At 38.6% G+C, this 24623-nt stretch overlaps 9 protein-coding genes across 9 annotated transcripts; 4 read left to right on the forward strand and 5 right to left on the reverse strand.

Annotated features, from left to right (window-relative positions):
- Positions 1-90: 90 nt before the first annotated feature.
- GCK72_018157 (uncharacterized protein) lies at positions 91-1145 on the forward strand (the record flags this gene model as incomplete). Its single annotated transcript, XM_053732421.1, has 5 exons — positions 91-288; positions 334-666; positions 714-792; positions 836-996; positions 1047-1145. 5 exons carry the CDS (start codon positions 91-93, stop codon positions 1143-1145), a joined length of 870 nt encoding a protein of 289 aa, XP_053581334.1.
- Positions 1146-1328: 183 nt separating this feature from the next.
- GCK72_018158 (uncharacterized protein) lies at positions 1329-5735 on the reverse strand (the record flags this gene model as incomplete). The annotated part of the gene is made up of 11 exons (XM_003114110.2): positions 1329-1454; positions 1506-1595; positions 1894-2025; positions 2076-2463; positions 2667-2786; positions 3130-3401; positions 3451-3775; positions 3829-4282; positions 4334-4695; positions 4742-5244; positions 5664-5735. 11 exons carry the CDS (start codon positions 5733-5735, stop codon positions 1329-1331), a joined length of 2844 nt encoding a protein of 947 aa, XP_003114158.1.
- On the forward strand, positions 1498-1873 carry GCK72_018159 (uncharacterized protein; the record flags this gene model as incomplete). Its single annotated transcript, XM_053732422.1, has 3 exons — positions 1498-1585; positions 1630-1715; positions 1760-1873. 3 exons carry the CDS (start codon positions 1498-1500, stop codon positions 1871-1873), a joined length of 288 nt encoding a protein of 95 aa, XP_053581335.1.
- Positions 5736-6423: 688 nt separating the features above from the next.
- On the forward strand, positions 6424-8211 carry GCK72_018160 (uncharacterized protein; the record flags this gene model as incomplete). Its single annotated transcript, XM_053732423.1, has 3 exons — positions 6424-6477; positions 7111-7356; positions 7405-8211. The coding sequence occupies 3 exons, from the start codon at positions 6424-6426 to the stop codon at positions 8209-8211; spliced, it is 1107 nt and encodes a 368-aa protein (XP_053581336.1).
- A 501-nt stretch (positions 8212-8712) lies between these two features.
- Positions 8713-10176, reverse strand: GCK72_018161 (uncharacterized protein; the record flags this gene model as incomplete). The annotated part of the gene is made up of 4 exons (XM_003114076.2): positions 8713-8993; positions 9049-9304; positions 9352-9517; positions 10106-10176. The coding sequence occupies 4 exons, from the start codon at positions 10174-10176 to the stop codon at positions 8713-8715; spliced, it is 774 nt and encodes a 257-aa protein (XP_003114124.2).
- Positions 10177-12543: 2367 nt separating this feature from the next.
- On the reverse strand, positions 12544-14974 carry GCK72_018162 (uncharacterized protein; the record flags this gene model as incomplete). Its single annotated transcript, XM_053732424.1, has 9 exons — positions 12544-12671; positions 12780-13029; positions 13125-13436; positions 13481-13744; positions 13895-14314; positions 14366-14514; positions 14561-14694; positions 14744-14832; positions 14885-14974. The coding sequence occupies 9 exons, from the start codon at positions 14972-14974 to the stop codon at positions 12544-12546; spliced, it is 1836 nt and encodes a 611-aa protein (XP_053581337.1).
- Positions 14975-16617: 1643 nt separating this feature from the next.
- On the reverse strand, positions 16618-19065 carry GCK72_018163 (uncharacterized protein; the record flags this gene model as incomplete). Its single annotated transcript, XM_003114244.2, has 9 exons — positions 16618-16764; positions 16815-16961; positions 17014-17341; positions 17387-17541; positions 17588-17956; positions 18197-18308; positions 18354-18612; positions 18661-18864; positions 18921-19065. The coding sequence occupies 9 exons, from the start codon at positions 19063-19065 to the stop codon at positions 16618-16620; spliced, it is 1866 nt and encodes a 621-aa protein (XP_003114292.1).
- Positions 19066-19842: 777 nt separating this feature from the next.
- Positions 19843-23109, forward strand: GCK72_018164 (uncharacterized protein; the record flags this gene model as incomplete). The annotated part of the gene is made up of 9 exons (XM_053732425.1): positions 19843-19941; positions 19994-20173; positions 20217-20345; positions 20569-21184; positions 21231-21514; positions 21557-21661; positions 21708-21899; positions 21983-22048; positions 22822-23109. 9 exons carry the CDS (start codon positions 19843-19845, stop codon positions 23107-23109), a joined length of 1959 nt encoding a protein of 652 aa, XP_053581338.1.
- Positions 21863-22753, reverse strand: GCK72_018165 (uncharacterized protein; the record flags this gene model as incomplete). Its single annotated transcript, XM_053732426.1, has 4 exons — positions 21863-21909; positions 22193-22388; positions 22441-22548; positions 22655-22753. The coding sequence occupies 4 exons, from the start codon at positions 22751-22753 to the stop codon at positions 21863-21865; spliced, it is 450 nt and encodes a 149-aa protein (XP_053581339.1).
- Positions 23110-24623: the final 1514 nt, after the last annotated feature.

A 24623-nucleotide genomic window follows, 5' to 3' on the forward strand; every position in this document is an offset into this window, starting at 1 on the left:
TACATTGGGAAAGTTGAAAAGTTAACGTGAGAAAATCATTACAAAAATATTCTGAAAAGTCGTTTATTCCATAACAATTATTGCTTCACAATGAGTGAATTCACTACAAAATCTGTGAAACAAGCGGAAACTCTGGTCACCGGAGACTTCAAGTCACTTGGTCCAGCTCCACATTACGAAGGTGATGAGATTATTGTGATGAGATGTGCCGAGACGATCGATGAGATCTTCAGTGATTGGACAGTTCGCTCGAATCTCAGTGAAAACAGTTATCAGCCGTTTGACTTGGTATTCAGATTTAGGGGAAGAGGATAAACTAAATGAAATCTTTAGAATACTCCAATCGAACTTCCTCGTCGTTCGGCCATGCTCAAATCTTATTCTCAAGATCCACCAATAACTGAAACTGGAAAGATCGCCTCTAAAATGATGGCAAGAGAGCTATCAGATCGTCATGCCATTCCATCTGTCATCTTCTGTTCTCCAGATTTTGCTTCTGTTGAGACCGCCCATTTGATCAAATCTTACATTGGTGACAAGTGTGGAAAGATTCAAATCGAACCAGAACTCTCGACACTTCACAAAGCTTCTCATGTCTTCTTCGGTCCTGCTCATTTCAAATCTTTAGGATACAGTATTGATAGTAAAGAACCGTTGCGTGCAGTGGTAGGTTTTAGAATTCATATTTTGTTTAAAAAAAGGAGGAATTTCAGTCTGATGGAGTTGCTCTGTCTGATCTTGTGAGCCGAGTGAAAAGAGCATTCTATGAGTTGACATCCAAAGTAGAGAATGGTAATAAATTACATAAAATTAGAGAAGAATGAACTGTTTTCAGCTTTAATCATCGTGGACCCACTCTCAATGATGATCATTTCCTCCCTCTTCTACTCAATCAAAATGGTAAGTTCAGTGGAACTCGAACGTCTTCGAAGCCTCTCTTCGTTCCCATCACTCTCCAATTTCACTTGTTTCCGTGTTGGTGCAAATACTGGAATGGTAAGCGCTTTCTGATATCCACTTCTTTAAGAAATCTGAATTCAATTCAGAAGATGTACGACTTGACGAGTACTAGTCTTCGTCCACTCACTTTCACAGGATTCTCTAATGAAATTGATATGGATATGGTTCCGGCGGTGCCAGAATAAGGGGGAAAATGGATGAAGAAGAAAAGGAAGAAGGATAATACTATAGTTTCATGAAAATTTCCCTTTGATCGAAAAATAAAAGGCGAAGAATTCAAAAAAAAAGTTTTATTTCCTTCACGAGTTTATTTATTCATCAGGGTTAAATGTATCGACTAATTGAATCAAGAAATCAGAGAATGTGCTTCACATGATACTGCAAACTTTAGTTTTCAATTTGTTATCTGCTCGAATATCTTCGCATTTGCATCTCGATTTATCGCGAGTTTCTCTTCTTCCCTTAACAGAATGCGAATGAACAGAAGATGACGTCTGGAAAAATTCAGATGAGAAAAAAAAAGAAATTCAATATTCTATGATTACCACTGAAGAGCCTGCCATGCTCGATCGTTTCTTCTCGTCTTTCGATTCTCTTTCTCCAAGAAGTCGACGTGTTGTCACGGGTTTTGCAGTCTGAAAAAAGTTTATTTCATTTCTAAAATGGGAGGAGATTCGGATCCCCAAAAACCATCTACTCGCAATGTCTCTAACATTCCAAAAATTCCAAAAGTAACCGGCGCTGCTTCCACAAAAGTAAGAGTTAGATCATAAACTCCTTCAATCCAGTCTGTTTTCAGATCACTCTAATATTCTCTGGAGCATTCATCATTGGACAATACGTGGCACATAAAGGAGCCGACTACTTGGAACATTACTATGATTTCCGTGGTTCTACTGATCCCGATGATTAATAAAATCTAAACTTCATTACCACTGTTCTGTCTTCATAACTACTCATTGAAGAGTTTGAATCTTCTTTTGCCAAATTCTTCTTTGGTTTCACGGCATCTCCAACTTCTGAAGGTTCAGCAGACGGGAGGGAAGCACGATCTTCTTGTGGAATCTGAAAAACGAGGCTCATTTCCAATGAAAAAGTGAAAAACTTCAACGCACGCTATCGGACGGCATTTCGGAGAAGGTGATGTTGTTATCGCCGTGACTGACCACCGACTCGTTGTCAACTAGAGATGTTGCTTGACTCGCACGATCCTCCTCTTTTACTTCATCTTTCTTTTTCTCTTCGTTTTCTTTTCTCTCTTCTTCTTCCTCTTGCGCACGTGCTTCTGCTCGAATCCGGTTGACTTCTTTCAGTTCACTTGAAGTCGGTCGGGGAGTTTCATTCTCGAAATCTTTCGAAATTTCAGAACGACTCGCAGCAAGATCGGAAGAGCTTAAACGACTGTGCAGAGTTATTTTACTCTCAGTCTTTCTAGGCTTCCGAACATCCTGAGTATGAGTATCAGACCAAGTTGGGGGACGATTATTCTCATCTTGCATATTTCTGAAAATCAAAATGAGAGTTACAGAAGTTATTTGATGAAGGAGTGAACATATTCTGCTCTGTTTAGCCATCTTTTTATCTAGATTTTACTTTTGTTTACTATCCCTTTCATGGCCTGAACTACAGAAAATACTTAGGAATTCTCAAAGAGCATGTTTTCTAATTTATTCAGTCCTAAAAGTTCCCCGGTCCCGTTTTCTTACAAATCAAGAGCCTCCGATGATTTTGAAGTGACTTCAATTGTATGTGCAATAGTCTTATTGAGTTCCAATTGTGACCCAGATAAACTGCCACGTCGAGAACTGGAGCTATCGATGGATTCTCTGAAATGATGTAGCATTACAAACAGAATGATATGAAGACAAAGTTGTTTCCCATCTCTTTTTATGACGATGATGGTAGGTGGAACAAGTCACGCAAGGAATGCATAATGTGCATGTGTATGTGTGTGTATGCATGTATTTCATACTGAGACATTTATATATGAATCCGTTAATGTTCGTGTCATCAAACAAATTTGTTCGATTGCTTACGTGCTTCCGGTAACAACAATCTTTGGTTATTCTATGCATTTTCAGGTGAATCACAGATTGGATTATGATCTATTTCAAGAAAAGAAACATGCTCACATACCAAAGAATATTCCAGAATTTTCCAGAGACTCACCCTAAACTCATTCGACTGAGAGCACTGGATCGATGTCCTTCATTATCCTCATCCAACATCTCATCTGCTTCTTTCTTCTCCGTCACCATTTTCTTTCTCAATGGTTCATTCTTCTTGTATCTGGCTCTTCCCTTCTTCTTCTCTATCTCATAAACTCTCATATCTCCTTTCCCTTTTACGAATATATTCCCTTTTGGTTTGATTCGGAACGATCCACTCGCTTGTTTCTCAACTCGGTCTTTGGTTCTTTGACCAACTTGAATTGTCATCGGCTGGAAAGTTTCAAAAATTATTGATACATAACAAGAGTTTGAAATTCACCGTTTGATTCGAAGATTCCATTCTACTGGCAGTGTTTACAGTGTCCCCAAACAAACAATATCTTGGAGTTCTCACTCCGACCACTCCCCCGACTACTGGTCCCGTGAAGATTCCACATTTGATTAGAACCTTCTTGACAGCGTCATGAGACTGATATTCGAAAGATTTGATATGAGAAACCATTTCGAGACAACAATCTGCAACCATTTCAGCATCATATTCATCTCGATAAGGGCATCCAGCTGATATCATATAACTTTCTCCAATGGTTTCAACTTTGTAGACTCCATGGGTATCGACAATGGCATCCAGATGAGAATATATTCTGAAATCGTTAAATTTCCAGCTTGAAAAATGTAAAAGTGAAGTTAAACTCACGTATTCAATAAGTTCACAACTTCAAATGCTTCTATAAACAAGCTGATTTTCGAAAAGTCGCAGACTCGAATGAATCCAATCGAGACACATTCAAATGCTTCAGAATGTTCAACACTTCCACTTCTCATCATAGTTTGAGCAACTTCATATGGCATCATTTGAGTGAGAAGTCCTCTTGCAGTCTTCTTTGCTTCGGATATTTCTTTTGTCATGTCTGTCAGAATCTCACTTCTTCTTTTCTCATTTTCTAGCATTGTTTTCAAAGTGTCACTTTTCTGAATGGTAGCCATAATGATCTCTCGATTACAATCAGATTCTCCAAAATCATTCAAGTAGAGTCCCATTTTGAACATTGTATCAAGAGTGTCCACAACACACGTGGCAAGGAGAAGAAATGTGTCAGATGATTTGAGAACAGTAATAGGACCACGGAGAGTGACATATGGAAGACTTTCTGGAAGAAATCAATAGAATCCTACAAGTGTAACCGTAACCCCCAACTTACCGTATTCATTATCCATAACCGTCTTTTTCTCTAATGAAACTTTATCTTCAACTACATCATTTATCTGAACTGTTATGTTTTCCTCTGATTGTTTTACCACAGGATGCAATGATTCAATTTGGAATACACAATTCTGATGAACCAAAATCCCTTCCGCAGTGAACTTGATGCATGGACGTTGTAGATCAAATACGTCAGTCATCAGGAGTCCTTGAATATTAGGCATTAAATTAAGAAGTCCCTGACCAGCCATCAAGATTTCAAGCTTTTTATTAAATGCAATGTGGAAAGGGAACATTTGGAGAAATGATTTGGTGTCGACTGGAAGATATTCATTCAGATTTTTCACACGTTCTTTCAGCCTGAAAACTCAAAATTAAATTGATATGACACAGAAGATTAACCCACTTCAAATCGTGCCCAAGACCAACATTATCAAACGAAATTTTCAGAACAACGAAAGTAAATCTTCCTTTTTCTTTCTTTTTCAAAACTTGAATTCCAATATCCAATCGATAAAAGACTCTTGCCAACTCCACAAGTTGTCCGATTACATATGAAAGATATCCAGTACGACGACTACGGTAATGAAGAATCAGTCCATCTTCGCTTTCAGATTTACAATAAAAAGAGGGAGCTCTGAGTTTCGGATAACTGAACCGAAAGTACTCATGAATGTTATCAAGTCCTTTGATGAAATCAGAGAATCTTCTTCCCATCACATTCATCAAATCTCCATAACCATTTCGAATCAAGAATTGAACGAAGAATCTTCCAGCAAGAACTCCAATTTGTTCATAAGGAGTTCCAGTTATTTCATGGATTGCTTTGAACATTTGAGGGACAACATGTTCCGAATATTGGTCATGTGTAGACACAGACTTTTCAGATAGAGATGTCAGTTTTTGGACCTGAAACAGGAGAAATGAGATCCCATAATTTTCCCTTTTAAGAGAATTGAACGGTAATGTTGTTTATTTTTTCAATATCTCGAGAAACTTCTCTTTACATTTTCTTTTTAACAATTTTGTTTCAAAGCCAAGATGCAAATACAGTAACCCAAAAGTTTTCTAGTTTAAATTCCCGCCAATGCCGTCATACTGTATTTTAGCTTCTCCGCGACTCAAAAGAAAAGCCGATACTGATTTTATTAAAACTTGAGACACAGTTTTGTCAGAAAAAATTCAACAACCGCAAAATTCAATTTTTTCCAAAAAAAACACTTATTAGAATTTTAGAATTTTATCGAAACCATAAGACAAAGGTGTTTCGAAATGTTTTTTGATCGAATTGACAGAGAATGAACAACACACGAAAAAAGCAAACTAACCTGAAGAAGAACCTGTGGTCCCCAATTCTCTTGTATCATAAATCGAACTCCTTCGATTACTAAACCATACATTTTTAGTTTCTGCAGAGAATAAGTTGTTAAAAATGTTGACTAAAAATCTGAATAAGAATATTCCTCTCATCATAATCATCTTCCCTTCCATTTTCATTTCCGTGCCAATTTCCGTTGGTGTACACTGTTGATAATCTCATCTTCAATTCGTACAACACATTAGCTCATCCCCTCCCTCCCCCCCTTCATCATCTCCACCTTTCACTCCCTACTCTTGGAACAAATGTCTGCGTCTCTCCATCTCGCTTGCTCTTTCTTCCAACTACCTTCTTCCATGTAAGCTGTGATCGCTTGACGAGTAGCGTGTGTGTGTGTGTGTGTGTGTCCCCTCCATCTACACATACAGACAGCGGACAACGAGAGTCTGTTGGAAAGAAGAGAGCAGCACACTTGTCATTTCTTATTCTCTTGCGTTCCGGGCGTGCCCCATTGGCGCAGTCGGTTAGCGCGTGGTACTTATAGTTCATAGGTTATGCCAAGGTCGCCAGTTCGAGCCTGGCATGGGGCAGATTTTTTTGTTTTTTTTTGCAATTATAATTTCGTTTGTCCGATGCCTCTATGTTAACTCTAATTTGTGTTACGAGAAATGGGTGCTTGTTAGAATTGATCTTTCTTACACGAAACGCAGTGATAAGAGAGGGAGCACTGATAAATTGATCATTGACGTAGATGATTCTGTGTGATAAACATGTCATGTGACGATGGAAGGATTCAGGTCAAAGTTAAAGAAGCGTGTATTCTAGTAAACTGGTTGAAATTAAGGGGAAACATGCCGAAACAAAAAGGAATTCAAAATAATGTACTTGATGAAAATGCGACTTGTGAAAAATTTACCAGTCCCGAGAATTTCAGATGAAGTACAACGATAGATCGCTTTCGTGATTTTCAGATTCCGAGACATTTTCATGTCTTCTTCAACCTTCAACAATACCAATTGCTTCTACGTTTCAATCAGAACCAAATGAACAATTTTCAAGATTTGGGTGGAGAGCAGTTGTAAGAATCGTGTCATGTTAATATCTGTAGTTCTGCAAGATATAAAAGCGAAATCTGATTTGTCCAAGCAACTACAAAACTACGAATTCAAACCTCATTTCTCAAATTCTCCCGCAATAAGTCACGTGTCTAATCAGGCTTTCTCTTTCGAAAGAAACCGGAGCTTAGTAGCAAAAAGGCCTTTTCGTTATCAGTGATTTTCGAGAAAGCGCCACATGTCAATAATGTTATCTACACCTTCGACTCAAAAAGACTATAAAATGGAAGGCAAACACTTGATAAATCGGTCGACTGCTGAATTTTCCCGAATTCTCCAGCCAATCGAACAAAATGGTAAGACTGTTAGCTTCTTTTTTCTTACAATTGTTTCCTCTTCCAGAAAACCGTCATCGCTGCTCTTCTCGTCGGCCTCGTTGCCGTCAACGCCTACAATGTTGAGGTGAAACACGGAGATTCGATTCCACTTGAGGCTCAGATGCTCAGAGGACAAGATCTCGTTGATTACGTCAACAAGCAACAAACTTCTTTCAAGGCCAAGCTCGGATCTTACTTCAGCTCCTACCCAGATACCATTAAGAAGCAATTGATGGGAGCCAAGATGATCGAGATTCCAGACGAGTACAGAGTGAGTTCAAAGACAGAGTAGAACCGACATTAACTTTTCCACTTTTAGGTTTTCGAGATGACCCACCCGGAAGTCCTCGACGCCGCAATCCCAGATTCCTTCGATTCCCGTGCTCAATGGCCAAACTGCCCATCCATCTCCAAGATCCGTGATCAATCTTCCTGTGGATCATGCTGGGCTGTCTCTGCCGCTGAAACCATCTCTGACCGTATCTGTATTGCTTCCAACGGAAAAACTCAACTCTCCATCTCTGCTGATGATATCAATGCTTGCTGCGGAATGGTTTGTGGAAACGGATGCAATGGAGGATACCCCATCGAGGCTTGGCGCCATTACGTCAAGAAGGGATACGTTACCGGAGGATCATACCAAGAGAAGACCGGATGCAAGCCATACCCATACCCACCATGTGAGCACCACGTCAACGGAACTCACTACAAGCCATGCCCATCCAACATGTACCCAACTGATAAGTGCGAGCGCTCTTGCCAAGCTGGATATGCACTCACCTACACTCAAGATCTTCACTTCGGACAATCCGCCTACGCCGTCTCGAAGAAGGTCACTGAGATCCAAAAGGAAATCATGACTCACGGACCAGTTGAGGTTGCTTTCTCCGTCTACGAAGACTTCGAACACTATTCCGGAGGAGTCTACGTCCATACCGCTGGAGCCAGTCTCGGAGGACACGCAGTCAAGATGCTCGGATGGGGAGTTGACAACGGAACTCCATATTGGCTCTGTGCCAACTCATGGAACGAGGATTGGGGAGAGAACGGATATTTCCGTATCATCCGTGGAGTCAACGAGTGCGGAATTGAATCTGGAGTCGTTGGAGGAATTCCAAAGTTGTAAATGTTTTGGGGATGACGGTTGTAACTTTTATTTGTATTGTACAATATGTATCCACATGTGTAATAAACATTCTCAAGTTTTTTTCCAAGTTTTATATCTGTTTTCAGAACAGCTCGGAGTGAAACAAAAGAGAAGTCTAGTTAAAAATGTAATGTCACTCCTAGAAGTTTTGTACCCAAACGCTGAAGAATCAATACCTAAACTACTCAACTTCCCGCATCAAACATTTAGTTTTTGATCTACATTCCTCTATACGTGCAATTTCTGCAATACCTGATGCACCATGTCACAAATCAAACCAAAGTTGATTTCTGTTGACCACATACTGATAAGACTCCCTCCCATTTTGGTCTTTTTTGATTCAAAGCGAAAATGTCAACTTTTGAATTTCCCTCTCTCAAACCGTCACACCCAATACGTTTTTGAATCTCATTAACTAGGAAAACCAGATGAAATTCAAACTCAACTTCTAAATCCAACTTATTGAGTATATCTTCAGATTCATTGAACTGATAATAAACGAACAAAACAAAACAAAGTAATGACATAAAAAATGAAAAGAGACAATGAGAAAACGGAATAAGCAATTAGCAAATACTGCATCATGAGCACGAAATCAGTTGGAAGACTCGTCAAATCAGACACTCCCAGAGGCCAGTGATTCGTTGAAAGCATCAGAATCTTCGACATTCGATTATGTGTTTCTGATTTAATCATATCGGCATCTCTTCCGAAAAGACTTCGATCCATTACTTGACTTATTTCCACTGATTCTATTGCTGCTGAAAATTGGACAGTTGGTTTTAAATGAACCGATCAAGTATATCTAAAACTCACTTGTCATAAAAACGGAATATCTTGGAAAAATGAAATTTGGCACAATAATTACTAATAGTAGAATGGCAACGCATTTTGACAACGGTTTCGAGGGATTCAGAATAGCAGTCAGACAGATGAAACCGACGATGAGAGCAAAAATTGGGAAGATGACGTGAGCGAGCATTTCAATTTTGACGCCGTTCATTTGAATGTAATTCCAGAGAAGTACATTCTTTGAGACATCAGTCACCAGGAGAATACCGGCTAGGAAAATCTGAAAATTAGAATTTTAAAAATTAATTCTAGTTCTAGAAATCTCACTTGAGCATAGGAAAGAACACGAATATAATAGATAGAAGAATCGAAGACTCTAATTTTTCGTTCATAGTCCCTGATCGCAAAATTACTATTTGTCTTCGTTAGATAATCTCGATAGTAGTCGGTGTAATCATCCTCCAAATACGGTCGATTCAAAGCGAACGGACTTCTGAAAACAATACAAAGATGTCCTCGAGGATAATTTCGGTGTCAACTGGTTTGCGGGTTTCTGGGTTCTTCTTTGTTTTGTTTTGGGGTTTCGCGCGGTAAATCGTGAATTCTTTAGTAAGTTATTCCTTCGGGAGAGGAGGAGAAAAGCGACCTTGAATATTGAAATGAGCGTTGACGTCTTCTTGGGAAAAAGATTAGACGTTTCGGTTGAAATATTGACATTAATTTGGGTTAAATGAGATGAAAATCTAGGTAAAATCTTCAAATTTCATCTAATCTAGTATTGAAAAAAGGAATGTGTTCTCAAGGTTATATTGTAAAAAAGTGTTATATTTTGCAGTTGAAAATAGACATTTTCTTAGTTTGTGAAGGTGTCGCAGACTCAAAAAATGTCAAATGAACTCTAAATTTATATGAAGTATTGGAAAAATCTAGAAGGAGATTTTGGTAGTTGATAACTTTTCTGTACAAGCCTTACCTAGAGAATTACAGTCCGGAGAAGTAGTTATTTTACAAATAAGGCGGTTTTTAGTTATGGTTTTCTCAGTGCTCTAGATGCAATGATCTAGCCCAATAATTTTCTTACCTGTATGGATATGCCGTCGAGTAATAAATCTGCCGGTTTGGATAAAAACCATTATAAAGTTCTTCATCCATTTACAGAATGCATCAATACCAACTGGAGGAATTGAAATCAATTGACACGAGATCAAGCAATTCTGAATCAAGAAAGTTTACAGAAAAACGGAAAAGAGAATAGTGGGACGACACGCAATAAAGTATTTATGACTCGAACCTGTCAAGAATGGGGTCGGAAGTGAAATGACACCAAGGAGATATTCGGAAGAGGAAGGATTATGTAAACGACTTCTGGATTAAGGTGATGGTTTATTGCTTCATCAGAATATCATTTCTAATTGGATAAAAAATGAATAGAAGAAGAAGAAGAAAAAATGACCCAAAAACTTGATGATGTTGGTTTATGAGAAGATTAATTGTATTACATCATAGTTTGTGTTGTTATTGAAAGAGACTCTTACTGTAATCCAATGTTATGGAGGAGACGGAAGAATTTCATGAAATCTGGGGTGTCGTAGGGGCGGAATCCATATAAGAGTAGTTTTAAAATGAAAAAGTATACTGTTTCCAAGAAATATCAACTTTTAGAATGATAAAAAGATCTAGAAACTTGGTTATGTAATACTTCATGCTTGATTCTTTTCCATCATCTGCTAAAATAGGACAATACAGTTTCAAAGATGAAAGTACTTCAACATAAAAGGTCTAAACGAAACATCCCTTTTTTTCTGTTCTCCGCCGATCTCACTTGAATTTGCAACCAGAAAAAAGAGATTCGGAATCATAAAAAAGTGAATCAAAAAGTGCCACTTTTGGTCACTTGACTTAAAAGGAACATTGTTAGGTTTCGTCAAAAAGAGAGAAAAAGAAAGGGGCTTCTAAATAGCTTCAACGTAATTATGTAACTTCATGAAGACTTGTAGATGAAGTAGAAGCAGAGGCAAGTGAGCGAATCAAAAGAAGCGAAGCGAATCGGATCGACGGAAAGAACGGAAAAACGAAGAAGAAAGACGGCAAGGATTTGAAAAGAAGGAGGAGCGACATGACGATTAGTGGATTTGTAACAAGCGTGACATTTTGAGAAACAGTCAATGGGAAAGTTTTCGAAAGAAATGGAAAACAGTTCTTGTACTTTTGGGAGAAGCTTCGAGAAGGATCTAGGGGAAAAGGAGAGTTCGATGGGAGAGGTAACTGAATCTGGATGTTGGTTGGTATACCGAAAGTTCACAGTAAATCTTCGAAATATGTTTTTATGTGTTGGATCAAAAGTACGATCAAATGGTGGATGAATATCCTCAAATCCTGAAAAGCGCAGTCCTGGAAACTCTGAGCAAACACGAGGATAAACGATCCAAATTACATTTCTGGTAATTTCAACAATAATAAAACTGAGACCAAATTCATATTCTTCGAAATATCAGTTTTCAAACAGTTTAGACTTCTTCCCTAAATGTTCATCTCATCAAATTCCACTTTTCCTTTTTCCGAATGCTTTTCACAGCTACAGTAATCAAAGCCTTTTTTTCACTATAATCCAAGAAGAAATTGAAATTACAACTCTGTTCGAAAATCTCTAATCACAGGAGGGAAATCAAAGAAACAAATTTGGATGAGAAGTCAATTGAAAAGAAGTGTCAATGAAAGAAGTCGTCAAGTTGTCTGAAGCGAACGACCATGAAAAGAATAAGAAATTCCTCCCGATGCGGGGTGTCAAGAATGGCAAAAAGGTGTGAGAAGGTCAATCTTTTGGTCCAAAAAGAAGCAGGAGGATACCGAAATGAGCGAAAAGAAGAAGAGGAAAAAGAAAATGGAGAAGACACAAATACACACAAAACTCTGACGGGAAAGGCCAAAGATGCACGCCTATTGAAGGTAGAAATGAACGAGAAGAATGAGGAAAAGGGGCGGAGCGAAATTAGAATACTGGTATTTACGGAAAACAACTTGTCAGCAGCACGTTATTTTTCTGTCATTTTTGGGTCATGTCATTTGTATGGCATTCCATGAATGAGAACGAGGAACAAATGTTTTCAAATAAAATGAGGGTTTTGATTCTCATAACTTTATTGGTTTCTAACAATTCACTTTTCCAATTTGGAGTTCGCTAATCTAGATAAAGATGGTTTTGCATATTGCTGAAAAACTGGAACCCAGGCGGCACATTAAGAAACTGTGCTCTACTGTAACTACAGTAATCGCTATATCCCAGTTCTGAAAATGATTCGAAAGTGTGAAAACTGTTGTCGTATAAGGAAACGGCGAACAGTTGTCAAGTGTCCGCTTGCTTTCTCTCCGTGCGTCAAGTACCATTCTATTATTTGTTGTGTAACCAAGACGTTAGCCAAGGAGAAGATCTGTACAATGTTTATTATTCACACCCCTACAAATACACGAAAAGTGTTCGTGTCATAGTCAATTATGTATAAATAATGATTTCAGATGTAATTAATCGTAGACATGCCCGGTAACGTATCCTTGTGCATCCATCTGTCTCATATATGCCTGCCATTCTAGTTCTCCTTTCCTCCATTGTGTTGAGTTGACATGTCCGTTTTGTCGGTTCACACCACCGCCTGGAACAAAAATGTATAGGTGTGAAGAATTGAAAAGCGAAAAGTTTTTTTTAGTTGGGAAGAAGTAGAGAAGCGTTGAGATGACACGAGAAAAGCGTTGAAGCATACCTCCATTGCTGGCTACTTTGTAAACCTGTTTGATGGCCGCTTGGGCTGGGAAATGCACGTTGTCCGTATTCCCACCGGGAACTGTTTTCACTTGTGTTTCACATGCAATAATTAAATGATATGTCAGACTGAGAGCATGTTCGATTGACTCTCCACACACAACGAATCCATGATTTCGGAGAATCATCACATGCCGATCTCCCAGATCACGGACGAGTAATGCTCGTTCCGCTTCGTCAATTAGGATTCCCTGTAAAAAAGGAAACGTGTCAAGGCCGACAATGTAAGAAATCGTTTATCCATACATTACTCGAGCTTTCATAAAAACTAAAAATAAAAACTTACTCGATACTCATGATATCCAACTTCTCCAACAATCATTGCCTCCTGACTGATCGGCAGTAATCCACATTTTTGAGCAGAAACCGCAACGACAGATGGATGATGAAGATGAACAACACATTTGACTTCAGGCCGAGCATTATGAACTGCCGAATGAAGAACGTATCCAGCTTGATTGACACCAAAATGAGTGGATCCTCCATCGATAACAGTTCCATCCAAATCTACTTTTATCAGAGATGAAGCGCTAATTTCACAGTATAATTGGCCGAATGCATTGATAAGAATTTCGTCAGGATTACTGGATACCCGAACCTGAAACACATCAAAATTGAGATATTTTAAAGGAAAAAACTCACCGTAATATGATTATAAATTCCTTGACTCCACCGGAAAAGATCTACAAGTCTATAGAGAGCAGCTAACTTGTTTCTTTGAATAAGCTCTTCTGAATCTATCTTTCCATCCTCATTATCTAGATCAGCAATAGGCGTGATACGTGGATGGAACATCGGAGCCGGAACAGTTGCATTTGAAATAACTCCAGCAGAAAACATATCGTAATTTTGAAATTTCGAATGATTCTGTTGCACTTTTGAAGATGATGGCGTATTATGTGATGTCTGAAAGTGTATTATTTATTGTAAAGATGGTTTGAAGAACTGTAAAAACAAATCAAAAACCTAGGTGGTTTGATAATAAAAGAAGAGGAAAGTGGGCGGAGTTTGAGATTGCACGAGAGATAGAAGAGAAATTGATATGATAACAGATACCTGTACATTGAACAATGATGGCCGATTATTGATCGAATAATCTATTTCTTCCTCTTCTCTAATCGGGGATCCAGTCGAACTACCTTCAATCTCTAGTTTTGGTTCTCTCATCCCAGACGGACCAGCTCCAAAATTCGTCATATCGAAAGTAGATTCAAAATCTCCTTCCATTTTTGCTCTCTTAGGACTGCTATTGAATGAATCTGGAGAACAAATACCATTTGCCAGTTTCTCTAAAGATGTTGAAGGTGATTGGTATTGAGAAATATTTGCATTCAGCAGAATATCATCCAATGCTTTTCGATTCAAAACTGCAGGTGAATTAGGAGTGGGACGTTCGAAACCGGGTTCAAAAGTATACACAATTAAAGATGGAAGACAGTGGGTAGTTGGGTCATCAATTTTGAACATTCGGTATATCTGAAATAAATTTTATTGAATAAATTTTCGAATATTTGTAAGGAATTGTACCTTTTTATTGAGGGCATGACATGAAGCCAAAACGAAGAGACTGATTCTCAAAACATGAGTTGCAAAATCTTTGTGAGAAGGTACAAATTGACCAGATTCTTTGATAGTGTAGAAATACGAATGCTGACGTTCCAGTGATCTTTTTACTCCTGGAAATATGAGAAAAACTGAAAACTATTTGGGAAACAAGCGAACCTCCTTTATGCCACGGAGTGAAATTATCAATTCCTAATTTTGCTTTTTGAATATTTTTATTCATTACAAACACTTCACATCTTCCAAAACCAGGTTCTACTGGTGGTGTGTCATTTATCAGTTCCGGATTATTTCTGAAAAAGAATCGGTTTGAAAAACTCCATAAAAAGTAGATGAACATACTCTGCATTCTGCATAATCGTTATAAACTCAGGTTTGCTCATTTTCTTTGGGAACGTCAAGCATGTTCGATCGGATACTGTAACAATTCTCTGAAAAATAAAACCTTTTTATTTTTTCTCCCTTCGAAATCCCTTTGCTCACTAGATTTGAAGAAGCAAACGGTGCACTTTTGTAATGTTTTTGTTCAGCAGAAAACTCGACGTTGATTTCACTTCCACTATCATCAGACATATTTGTCAACAGTTTTTGATGTCAGTGTCTGTAAATAGATGATTGAAGACAATAAAGAAGGAAGGACAAAACAAAAAAACAGTATGTTAAGATACCAAACATTACAAAGTTGTGTGTTTTGAAACATGAAAAATATTTTAATGAAGCGAAAACTCCTAGATTCTATTGATCCTTCTGCCTAAAACAACGTTATATATTCTTGTGGAAAGGAAAATATGTAGACATTGAGTGTGTGCGTGTGTACGTGTGTCATAGGGAAGTGTGTTGTGTGTGTTGTAAAGACAGCGTGTGTATAGAGGAGTGTGTGTGTTTGTGTGTGCTTGTGTATGTGTGTAAAGAGACCACAAATGCCGAAGTATCGCTCTAAATGTTACAAAAAAACTAACGAAACCAAAAATATATTGTTTCCATGTTCTGAAATGTGTATGTTTTTGCAAATTTTTGATCCAAACTTTGTGATATTGTAGAAAAAATTTATTCAAGTTATTTTGCATTCGAGGAAGATTCATGAGTAACACAGTAATTTTCGACTCTGAAACTCTGAATTGCTTGAAGCCGAACGAGTGAATCTGATATAGTTTCCCTGAAAGCTCCAAAATTTTCTTTCTGTAAAAAAGGAAACAATTAATTTTCAAAAGTTTATACTGCTTTTCGTAAAAGCTAGACAAAAAGAATCCAATGAGTAAAAATCTATACAAGAAGCAGCAGACATAAGACAAAAAAGGTATGAACTGATTGAGTTAAAAAAAGAGGAATTCCAAAAAATGGGAAATGATTGCGAAGAAACCACAAATGGGATCGGAAAGATGATTGTTTGATTGATTTAGTTGGATTTGTTTAGATTTTAAAATGTTAGAAACAGATAAAGAAGGCGATAGAAATAGAAGGTTTTGTGGGGAGAAGAGAGGTGGGATGCTCTGTATAATTGAGTAGAGATGAATGAGTGGGAGGGGAAATTCAAATAATTATCACAAGTCAACACGAAATAGTGGAGAGAATTGAGGAGAGAGAAGAAACAACAATCACTCACTATCCATTTAATCGAGATTTTGTTTTGGGCTTGATTTTCAAAATTCTCCGGGAAAAATGAAAAAGGAAGAAACTGGGGAAGATGGCAAGAGGACTGAAAATCCAATAACTAGATTAGAGAGGAAAGGGAAATGAGCGAAAGAGTGAAAATGGTGAAATCGAGAGAATGTTTTATGTTCAAAGAATATATTCAACAGAACTGATTCCACTTCTTTTTTTGGAAAATATTAACAAAAGACGGTGAAGAGAGATTTTACTTCAAATTCTAACATTTGAACGATTAGGGGTTATTCTACAAAAATTTGGGGGCAGGAGATGAATGTTATAGTCAGTGTGCGAATAAATACGAGGGAATGTTTTGATTGCTTGCAAATAAGGACTGGACAGGAAGAAGAAAAGAAGGAAAGAGTTCTGATTATGAGAGCGTTGGATGGATCTGATAAGTAGGGATAGAAAACATGGAAAAGGAAAATAGAGAAAAAGAAAATGATATTTTTTGATTTCTAAAAATACAAAGAATCGACAACAGAAGGCCTTCGAGGAATGAATGAAATGGAGAGAGGGAGAATTTGGAGGGCACTGGGAGAGAGAAATGACTGGAATCAGAACTGTAATTAGTATGTGAAATGCGGATTGATGAAGGAGAAACCGCGGAATTCTTCTTGATTGATCGCACGAACCACTGCTGGATCACTCGGCGTCAGGACGGGTTCTTCTTTCGTGAAATCACTGTCAAAGTTGTTGGCATCGCGTTTTGATTTCTGAATTTTATAGAATTTTAAATGTTCATTCAGAAAAGTAGAGAGCTTACAATCTTCGGTTTGAATGGCGGTTTCACTTGTCTCGATTCTAACGCATCCCAATCAATTTCACGGAAGAATGGGTGTGCTCGAATAGCATCTTCACCACCTTGCGACACAACACATCCGAGTCGTTTGCTCGCATTCTTCGTCATGAACTGAAATGAAAAATCATTATGGATTCTAGTTTATTATGCATTAATTTCATACCGCTTTCAGAATGTTGACAGCTTCTTTCGAGAGCCACACCGGATATAACACGTCATCATTGAGAATTGCTTCGAATAGATCATCTTCATTATCGGCTTCGAATGGAGGTTGTCCAGCCATCATTTCATACATTAGTACTCCAAGAGCCCACCAATCAACCGATACACCGTATTCCATTTCTTGTAGAATTTCAGGTGCAATGTAGTCAGGTGTTCCACAGAATGTACTCGTCAGTGTATCTTTGTTGATTCCTTCTTTACACATTCCGAAATCAGCAAGTCTACAGTGACCTTCAGCATCGAGAAGAATGTTATCCAGTTTCAGATCTCTGGAAATTTTTATTGAGAAAGAGTTGTCATGACTCACGACTTACCGGTAAATAACATCATTTCTATGTAAAAATTGTAGAGCACAAGTTACTTCAGCAGCGTAGAACCTAGCTCGACTTTCATCGAATTTTCGAGCTCTTTGGATTTGGAACATCAAGTCACCACCATTTACATACTCCATCACAAAGAATAGACGATCCTGAGAAAGTAAAAAAATAATTTGGTTTTCATATAAATTCACTTACGGGAGTTTGGAATGAGCTATGCAGTGCTGTCAAGAATGGATGTTTCGCTGCTAACGATAGAATTCTCTTTTCACACATTGTGCATTCCACGTCATCATCTTGTACTATCACATCCTTTTTCAGAATCTTGATAGCATAAACTTCATCAGTTCCTTTCCTTTCAGCTAACATTACTTTACCGAAAGATCCTTTTCCAAGTACTTTCATAAAAGTGAAATCATGAATAGATAGGGTGCCACCAGGAACCTTCGAGCCTCTTGATGATGACGTTGTTCCAGAATCATCTTCACTAATTTGTTGTAAATAACCCGAGTTATCGGAAGTTGACGATCCAGATACATCAGTGCTTGTGTCAGTCATGATTGATGGCTGAAAAGATAATAAATGTAAGTTCAGAACGAACGGTTGGGTATTGCACAGTAAACTGACAAGTGCTCAATGGCTTCTCTGCAGAGAACTGGGGATATATTTAGAGCAAATTGTGCGCATTGTTTGATCCGTGAGCTCAGAGAAACTCACTTCACACAGCAAAAAGGTACACAAAACAAAAAGTTGTAGGACACAAAAAGTTCTCGATAGTTTTCAAAAGTCGAAGGTTAAAAATCGCACCTTTTTCTTCGATCGAATGCTCATTTTGTCACCGGTAAGTCCAAGTTGTGCTAACTCTGCGGCCATTTGTTTTGCATTGATTCCACAGTTGTTAGCGACATTTCGTTGGCATCTGAAATGAAAATGGTACTTTTTGATGAAAATGAAAGTGTCTTACCTTTTGTGAACATTCAATTTGCACGTTGAACACTGAAGTCCTTGGTTGATAAGTCCGTAGAGCATAGATCCGCAGTGATCACAGAATGTTGGCCTTTTGTATGAATGTACTGAGAAACGATGCGGCATGTTAATGTTGAAACGACCAGCGCCAGTTTCTTGAATCTCTTTTCCGAGTTCTTCAACTGCATCAGCTTTGTTTCCAGGACATTTCCACACTACATCTTCGTGGCATCGCTTGTGAACGACTACGGTACAAACTGGAAAAGAAGAACATGAATTCCAGATCAATCATTAAGTTCACTTACTTTGACACTGATATCCTTGTTTTCCAATTCCCCAAATGAATTCTTTACAATGAGCACAGAATGTTGGCTGACGCAAGAATAATGCCATAAATTTATGTCCGGTGACTTCATGAATTTTTCGTCGCATAGCACCACGTCTCTGTCGGTCATTGAAAGCATTTGTTCGCTCTTTGAACACTCGAGCCTTATTATGAACGTGGATATCTGAAATAAAAAACCAATAATTGTATGAGAATCAAAATATTTATTTAAATGTATACCCTGAACAGAACTACTGGTGGTACTATCTTGTTTCCCCCAGAATCCCCAACTATTCTTCTTTTTCACTTTGGTCTTTGAACCATTTCGTGAATTTGAAGACGACGACGTCGCGTATTCATCGTAAACCAAACAATCGAAACTCATAGAATAGAATAGAAGTTTAGCGTAGCAGCCGCTAACGTTACTGTTGGAGCAAAAAGCAACGACAACGAAGAAAAAGTGATCATGGTCTTATCAAATTCTCTCGCGCCTCTCTATCAATTCATGACTTTTAACGGGGCTCGTTTTGTCTTCGAGTTGTCTCCTCTACTACGTTATAAGGCAAGAGTTGCAGACAGTCCAGCCAATTTTCAGGCAAAAAAATGAGTCGAAATTTCGCAAACGGTCATACATGCATTCATACGGAAGCAGGTCAAAGTCTCTAGTTGTGACGTCAGAAATAATAATTCGATTGATTACACACATTGATATCATGAGTTATAAAAGGGTAAAGTTCCTAAGAAAACAGTTGAAATGCCTTTTGGGGTCGAGGAAAATTTTCAACTTTTGATTTTCCAAGTTTTTTTTATTTTTTATTTTTTATTTTCAAAGAAACAGAGTCAAAAAAATTTCCTAATAGGATCAACTTTTACAATAGTTCTACCCCTAATGCTCTCATGGTGATCCTTGACCTATACATCAGTATGTTGCCTGATCTATGACTATGTGCTAGTTCTACTATTGAAATAACCAAAGTACGAAAAAGTGTCTCATTCGGAAACTACAAACGAAAAAGTTGAGACCGTCCTCGAGGTGATTCATGCTCTTCCGTCTGATTCCTCCCCCCATTCAAGCACTTTCAGGCGTATATTTATTGTCTGCGTATCATATCAGACACATCGCCCTGTCGAATTTCATTACTCTCTCCCTTCTTTTGTAGAAATGCTTCGCCGCTTTGGTTCGTTCGTTATTTTATTCTTTTGTGTTTCCATTTTTCTATTTCCTGATCTCTTGTCACCATCCACCCTAACTCATTCTCTTGTAAGTTCCTTTCTTCTATTTTTAGAACTAAAAATGAATTTTCTCTGAACAGAAAACTCGTCGAAGTGTGGTCCGTCAAAAACGGAATTCCTCCATAAAATGTGTCGTTCGACCACCGGACCCCTGGGACCAATCGATTCTCGAGTATGTGCTCGACGACGGCTCAAGACCCGTCCAACTTGCTTGCCGCGATGCCAAAGTGCAGCCAGAGCTGACTTTTTTGGATGAAAATGTGAGGAGATATTGAGAGAGAAAAACCCAAACATTTTATCTAGGGAGTTCTTCATCTCAACTCAAGTGCCGTCAATGAGAGTGGTCTGGAAGTAGAATGCCAGTACCGTACCTATGATAAGTTGGATGGAGACGATGAGAAGTTGATCTATGCAAAGTGGATTTCTTTCAATGTGAGGCTTCTTATTTCTTTAAATTTGTTATTCTCACAAATTTGGGTATATAGTAGATCATGAATAACAAGATCGTATAGTGGCCCTAACTGTTTTTTATCAAGTTACTGTATGTCTAGAAATAAGAGATCGAAAACAATAACGTCGAGGCTATAGTCAGTAATTCCATTATTCATAAGATTCACCCAATTTTCTGAGGAAAACATGTATAGTATTTTTGTAGAAAACTGCAAAAATCGACGCTGAATTCATAGAAGTCTCCTGCCAAAGAATATGGTTTCCACGTACGAGAGTGTATTCAAACAACCACAACCAAATAAAACCAATCCCTCGACAATCTCAAAAACAATTTACGCCAGCTCCAAAAGCCTCGGTCATCATTATCGTTCTCGACTCGGTCTCACACTCCAATTTCCGGCGGACGATGAATAAAACGCTCGAGGCATTGCACACTCACTATGGTTCATTTATATTCGACGGAATGACAAAAGTCGGCGATAACTCTTTTTCTAATGCCGTCGGCTTTTTTGCTGGGAAATGGTGGAATACGGAATTCGGAGATGTTCATGGATTCTTTGATGACCACGAATTGATATGGAAGAGATATCGAAAGGAGGGATATCGAACATTATATTCAGAAGATTATCCAGGTTTCAATTTATTCAATTATTTATCAAAAGGTTTCAAAAAGAAGCCAGTTGATCATTACTTCCGTCCGTTTTGGTTAAATGTCTACTGGTCTTACGTTCATCGAAGAAGTAAGAATTTATGTTATGGGAATAATCGAATGCATAATTTACAACTGAACTATCTATCTCAGTTTATATCAAAGTATAAAGGTAATCAAGTATACTCACTAGATATCATGAACATCTTTATTTTCAGATCAACCTAAATTTGCAGTATCTTGGTTCACAGAACTGGGTCATGACTGGTTGAATCAAGTTCGTTACGGGGATGACGATATTGCCAAGTTTTTGATAAAACATGTGAAAGATCTCGAAGATTCTTATCTGTTTGTAATGTCCGATCATGGACATCGATTCGATAGTATTCGAAAAACAAGTGTTGGAAGACAGGAGGAACGTCTTCCATTCTTTTCAATTTCACTACCGAAATTGATAAGAGGAGATTCAGAATTAATGGAAACAGTTCGAAACAATACGAAGGTAGAAATCAAATTGATGATTTCTCTTATTTCAATATTTCAGAAACTAACATCCTTCTTCGATGTTTATACCACTTTCCGTCACATTCTCAACTATCCGAAACTTCCACAAACCGCCAGAGGTAGAAGTCTCCTCCTCCCATTGCAAGTTATTATTCAACCCTTTTGGTCTCTAGAAATAGTTTCTGTTTTAGGACCGAAATTGTGAATCAGCAAACATCCCGGAAGAATTTTGTGTTTGTGAGACTGAAGTTCCGTTGAATGTGACTGCTAACGCGAGGGTGCGAACAATGGCTCAAGATTTTGTGAAGGAAATAAATCTTCGACTAGAGCCTCACATTCAGTGTGTTCAGTTAAAGTTAAAGAATGTGATTGCTGCGAATTTAGTGGGTGAAGCTGAAGAAGAAAAGTTTCGATTCACGATAGAGGTTTGCCTAGATATCCTGATTTCAATAGTTCCAAATTCCAGACTTCTCCATCGGATGCAATTTTTGAAGCTCTTCTTCTATTTGACCCATTCAGTTATCAATCTACAGTAATCGGTGACATCAATCGAATTAATAAATACGGGAGTCAATCGTTATGTGTAAATGATCAGTTTTTACGTAAACTCTGTTTTTGTTCAACTTTTTTAGAAGTTTTACCCAAAGAATAAAGATTATTTTGAAAACTGTCTCACCTTCAACATTTGTTCCGTGCATTTCTACAACCACGTGTAATTGTCCATGTGGTTCCAGATCTATCCAAATGTCGTTGGCACTTCCAATCTTCAACTCATCAAATGCTATTCGGGTGTTGGCAACGAAATCATCAGGTGGCATAACACAACTATGAAAAACCGAGAATCCGATTGCTTTTCCTTGATGTACACCCGACTGAAAACATGATAAAACGTTGATTAAACAGCTATTCATGTTGTTTCGTTACCGCTGTGAACTCTTCGTTCCAACGAGGTTCGTTAGTCTTCGGCCGAACTTGCGTCTTTCCAATCGGATATTCATCCCAGTCAACGTTCACATACGAGTCGATTGCAGCCTGAGAAAAATAGTTGTTGTGTGAGATTCAAATTGCTTGATCATGGAATCTTTGAATATTTAGAGTTGGCTCAGCAGATTCAAGTTTTGCAGAAAAAAGAACTTACCGTAGCCGCCTCATTCTGACTGAACCGTCGCGACCACTCTGTCGGGCGAAGGTGACGAGCCTCGAGTACGCGAACGCGCACGGTGCCTGTGAACAGCATCACCACTCTCTCATCCGATGGCCTGAAATAAGAAAAAAATTGAACAACAAGATTTGGATCTTTTTAAGGCGACTGCCGACGTGGCTGATGCAAATCGAATTGGCGGAAAGCTGCGGCGACGGCGGCAAAAAAGAAGAGAAGGCGCCCCTAGAATGGGTAGGAAGATGAAGGGACGAGCTGCAGCCACAGAGCATAGCTCGCGTGGCGACGGCGGCGACGGAGCGAGAAGCCGTCGATGCGGACGAAGAAAAGAAGGGAGGAAATGGGCGGAGCGGCCGCCTGGAAACGAGCGCAGCGCAGTAGCCCTCTCCGCTACTGCCTCACTTGCCGTCGCAGTCGCCATCAAACGATCCTAATTGTGGACTTATCGGGAGGACGAGAGGGAGCGCCACCGCCCAAGTGAGAGCTGCGCAAAAGTGGAAAGCAGGAGGAGAGGATGCGTCACACGCAACTTGCCCCCGGAGCAGAAGAAGAAGAAAAAGAGAAAAGGAGAAGAAGACTTCACCCAATGAAGCCACTGAGAGATAGATAAAGAGAGAGGTTAAACGGATACGGGAAGGTGACTATTTAAAGCGAAAAAAAAGATAGAAAATCATGTGATGTCCTGAAAGGATAGAAGTGACGATTGGCTTGGTTTTGAGAAAAAAAATCAGAAACCTTTGTTGGAGGATCGTCTAATTGAACTCTAATTAGGAGGTCTAGAACGCTAGAGTAACATATTTGGCAACTAGAAGAGAACGGGACAGAAGAAGGAAAAGAAGAGAGCGAGACAACGGAGAATTAGACGAAGAAACAATATCAGCTGTATGTTTCTGTATGTTTTCTGAAATAAAACGATGAACTTTTTCCATTTTGATGTTTCTACCAAAAGTTACGAAATCTTTGATCAACAACTAGGATCTCGAAGAGAATCGGGTGTGGATCAGTTAGAAAAAAAAGAAGAAGAAGAAGAAGAGAATTGTCAAAAAAAAACTCTGAGTGAGCACAGCATTTCCTGTTGCTTCTTCTTCACTCCTTCTCTATTTTTTCAACAAGAAAAGAGACCGTCATCTTTCAAATATAATATTCTTCTTTTTTGCCGGGGTCTTTTTGCTTCTTTCTTTCTTCGAAAAAGAGAGAATAATACGAGAGCGAACGAAAAAAAAACAATTAGGGAGCCAATTCATCAAAATGCTGTGTATTCACTTGTTGTCGTCGCCTATTGGGCTCCTCATGTATTCGTACAATGGCACGCAAATGTCAAAAAAATGGCGATGAAGAAGACGACGACGGCAACGACTAAGAAGAAGAAGGCAATGCGGATAATTGCATCAAAAATGCGCCACCGCCTATGCCTACCGGAGAAAGGGACCCGGGAATAGAGGGCGCCCCCAGAAGAAGTGGTGTATTTCTACTTGGATATTCTGGAGAGCACAACCTTTTCAAATATTTCGAATTCAATTACACGAAGCACGCACTCTCGCTCCCACTTTTTTCCCATTTTTTCTTCTTTCCCTGCTTTCAGAAACCCTCGACTTAATGAGAAAACGAGCAAGCTCATTAATCAACGCCCGAGACTCTCTAAAAGGTTTTCTACCGAATACTGGGGTTCGGCCATTCTGTCAGCGGGAGCCAAGAGCGCGGGCCACTGAGTTCAAATTCAATTTCATTGAGAGCCTAAAGCTGCTTTTGTGGATGTGAGATACTACTCGAAGAAGAAGAAGAAGAAGCAATGAAAATAAACAAGAAAACCCGAAGAACACCTTAAAGCAAACTAAGCCTAACACTTTTAAGGGAGAAACTAATCATGAATTCAGAGTGGTCAAAAAATTAGAGAGAAAATGAAGAAGAGATAGATTGGGCAGCTAGATGTTGATGATGTTGATGATTG

This window comes from Caenorhabditis remanei, chromosome V (genome assembly GCF_010183535.1).
Source record: "Caenorhabditis remanei strain PX506 chromosome V, whole genome shotgun sequence".
In the NCBI taxonomy this organism is placed as follows: Eukaryota; Metazoa; Nematoda; class Chromadorea; order Rhabditida; family Rhabditidae; genus Caenorhabditis; species Caenorhabditis remanei.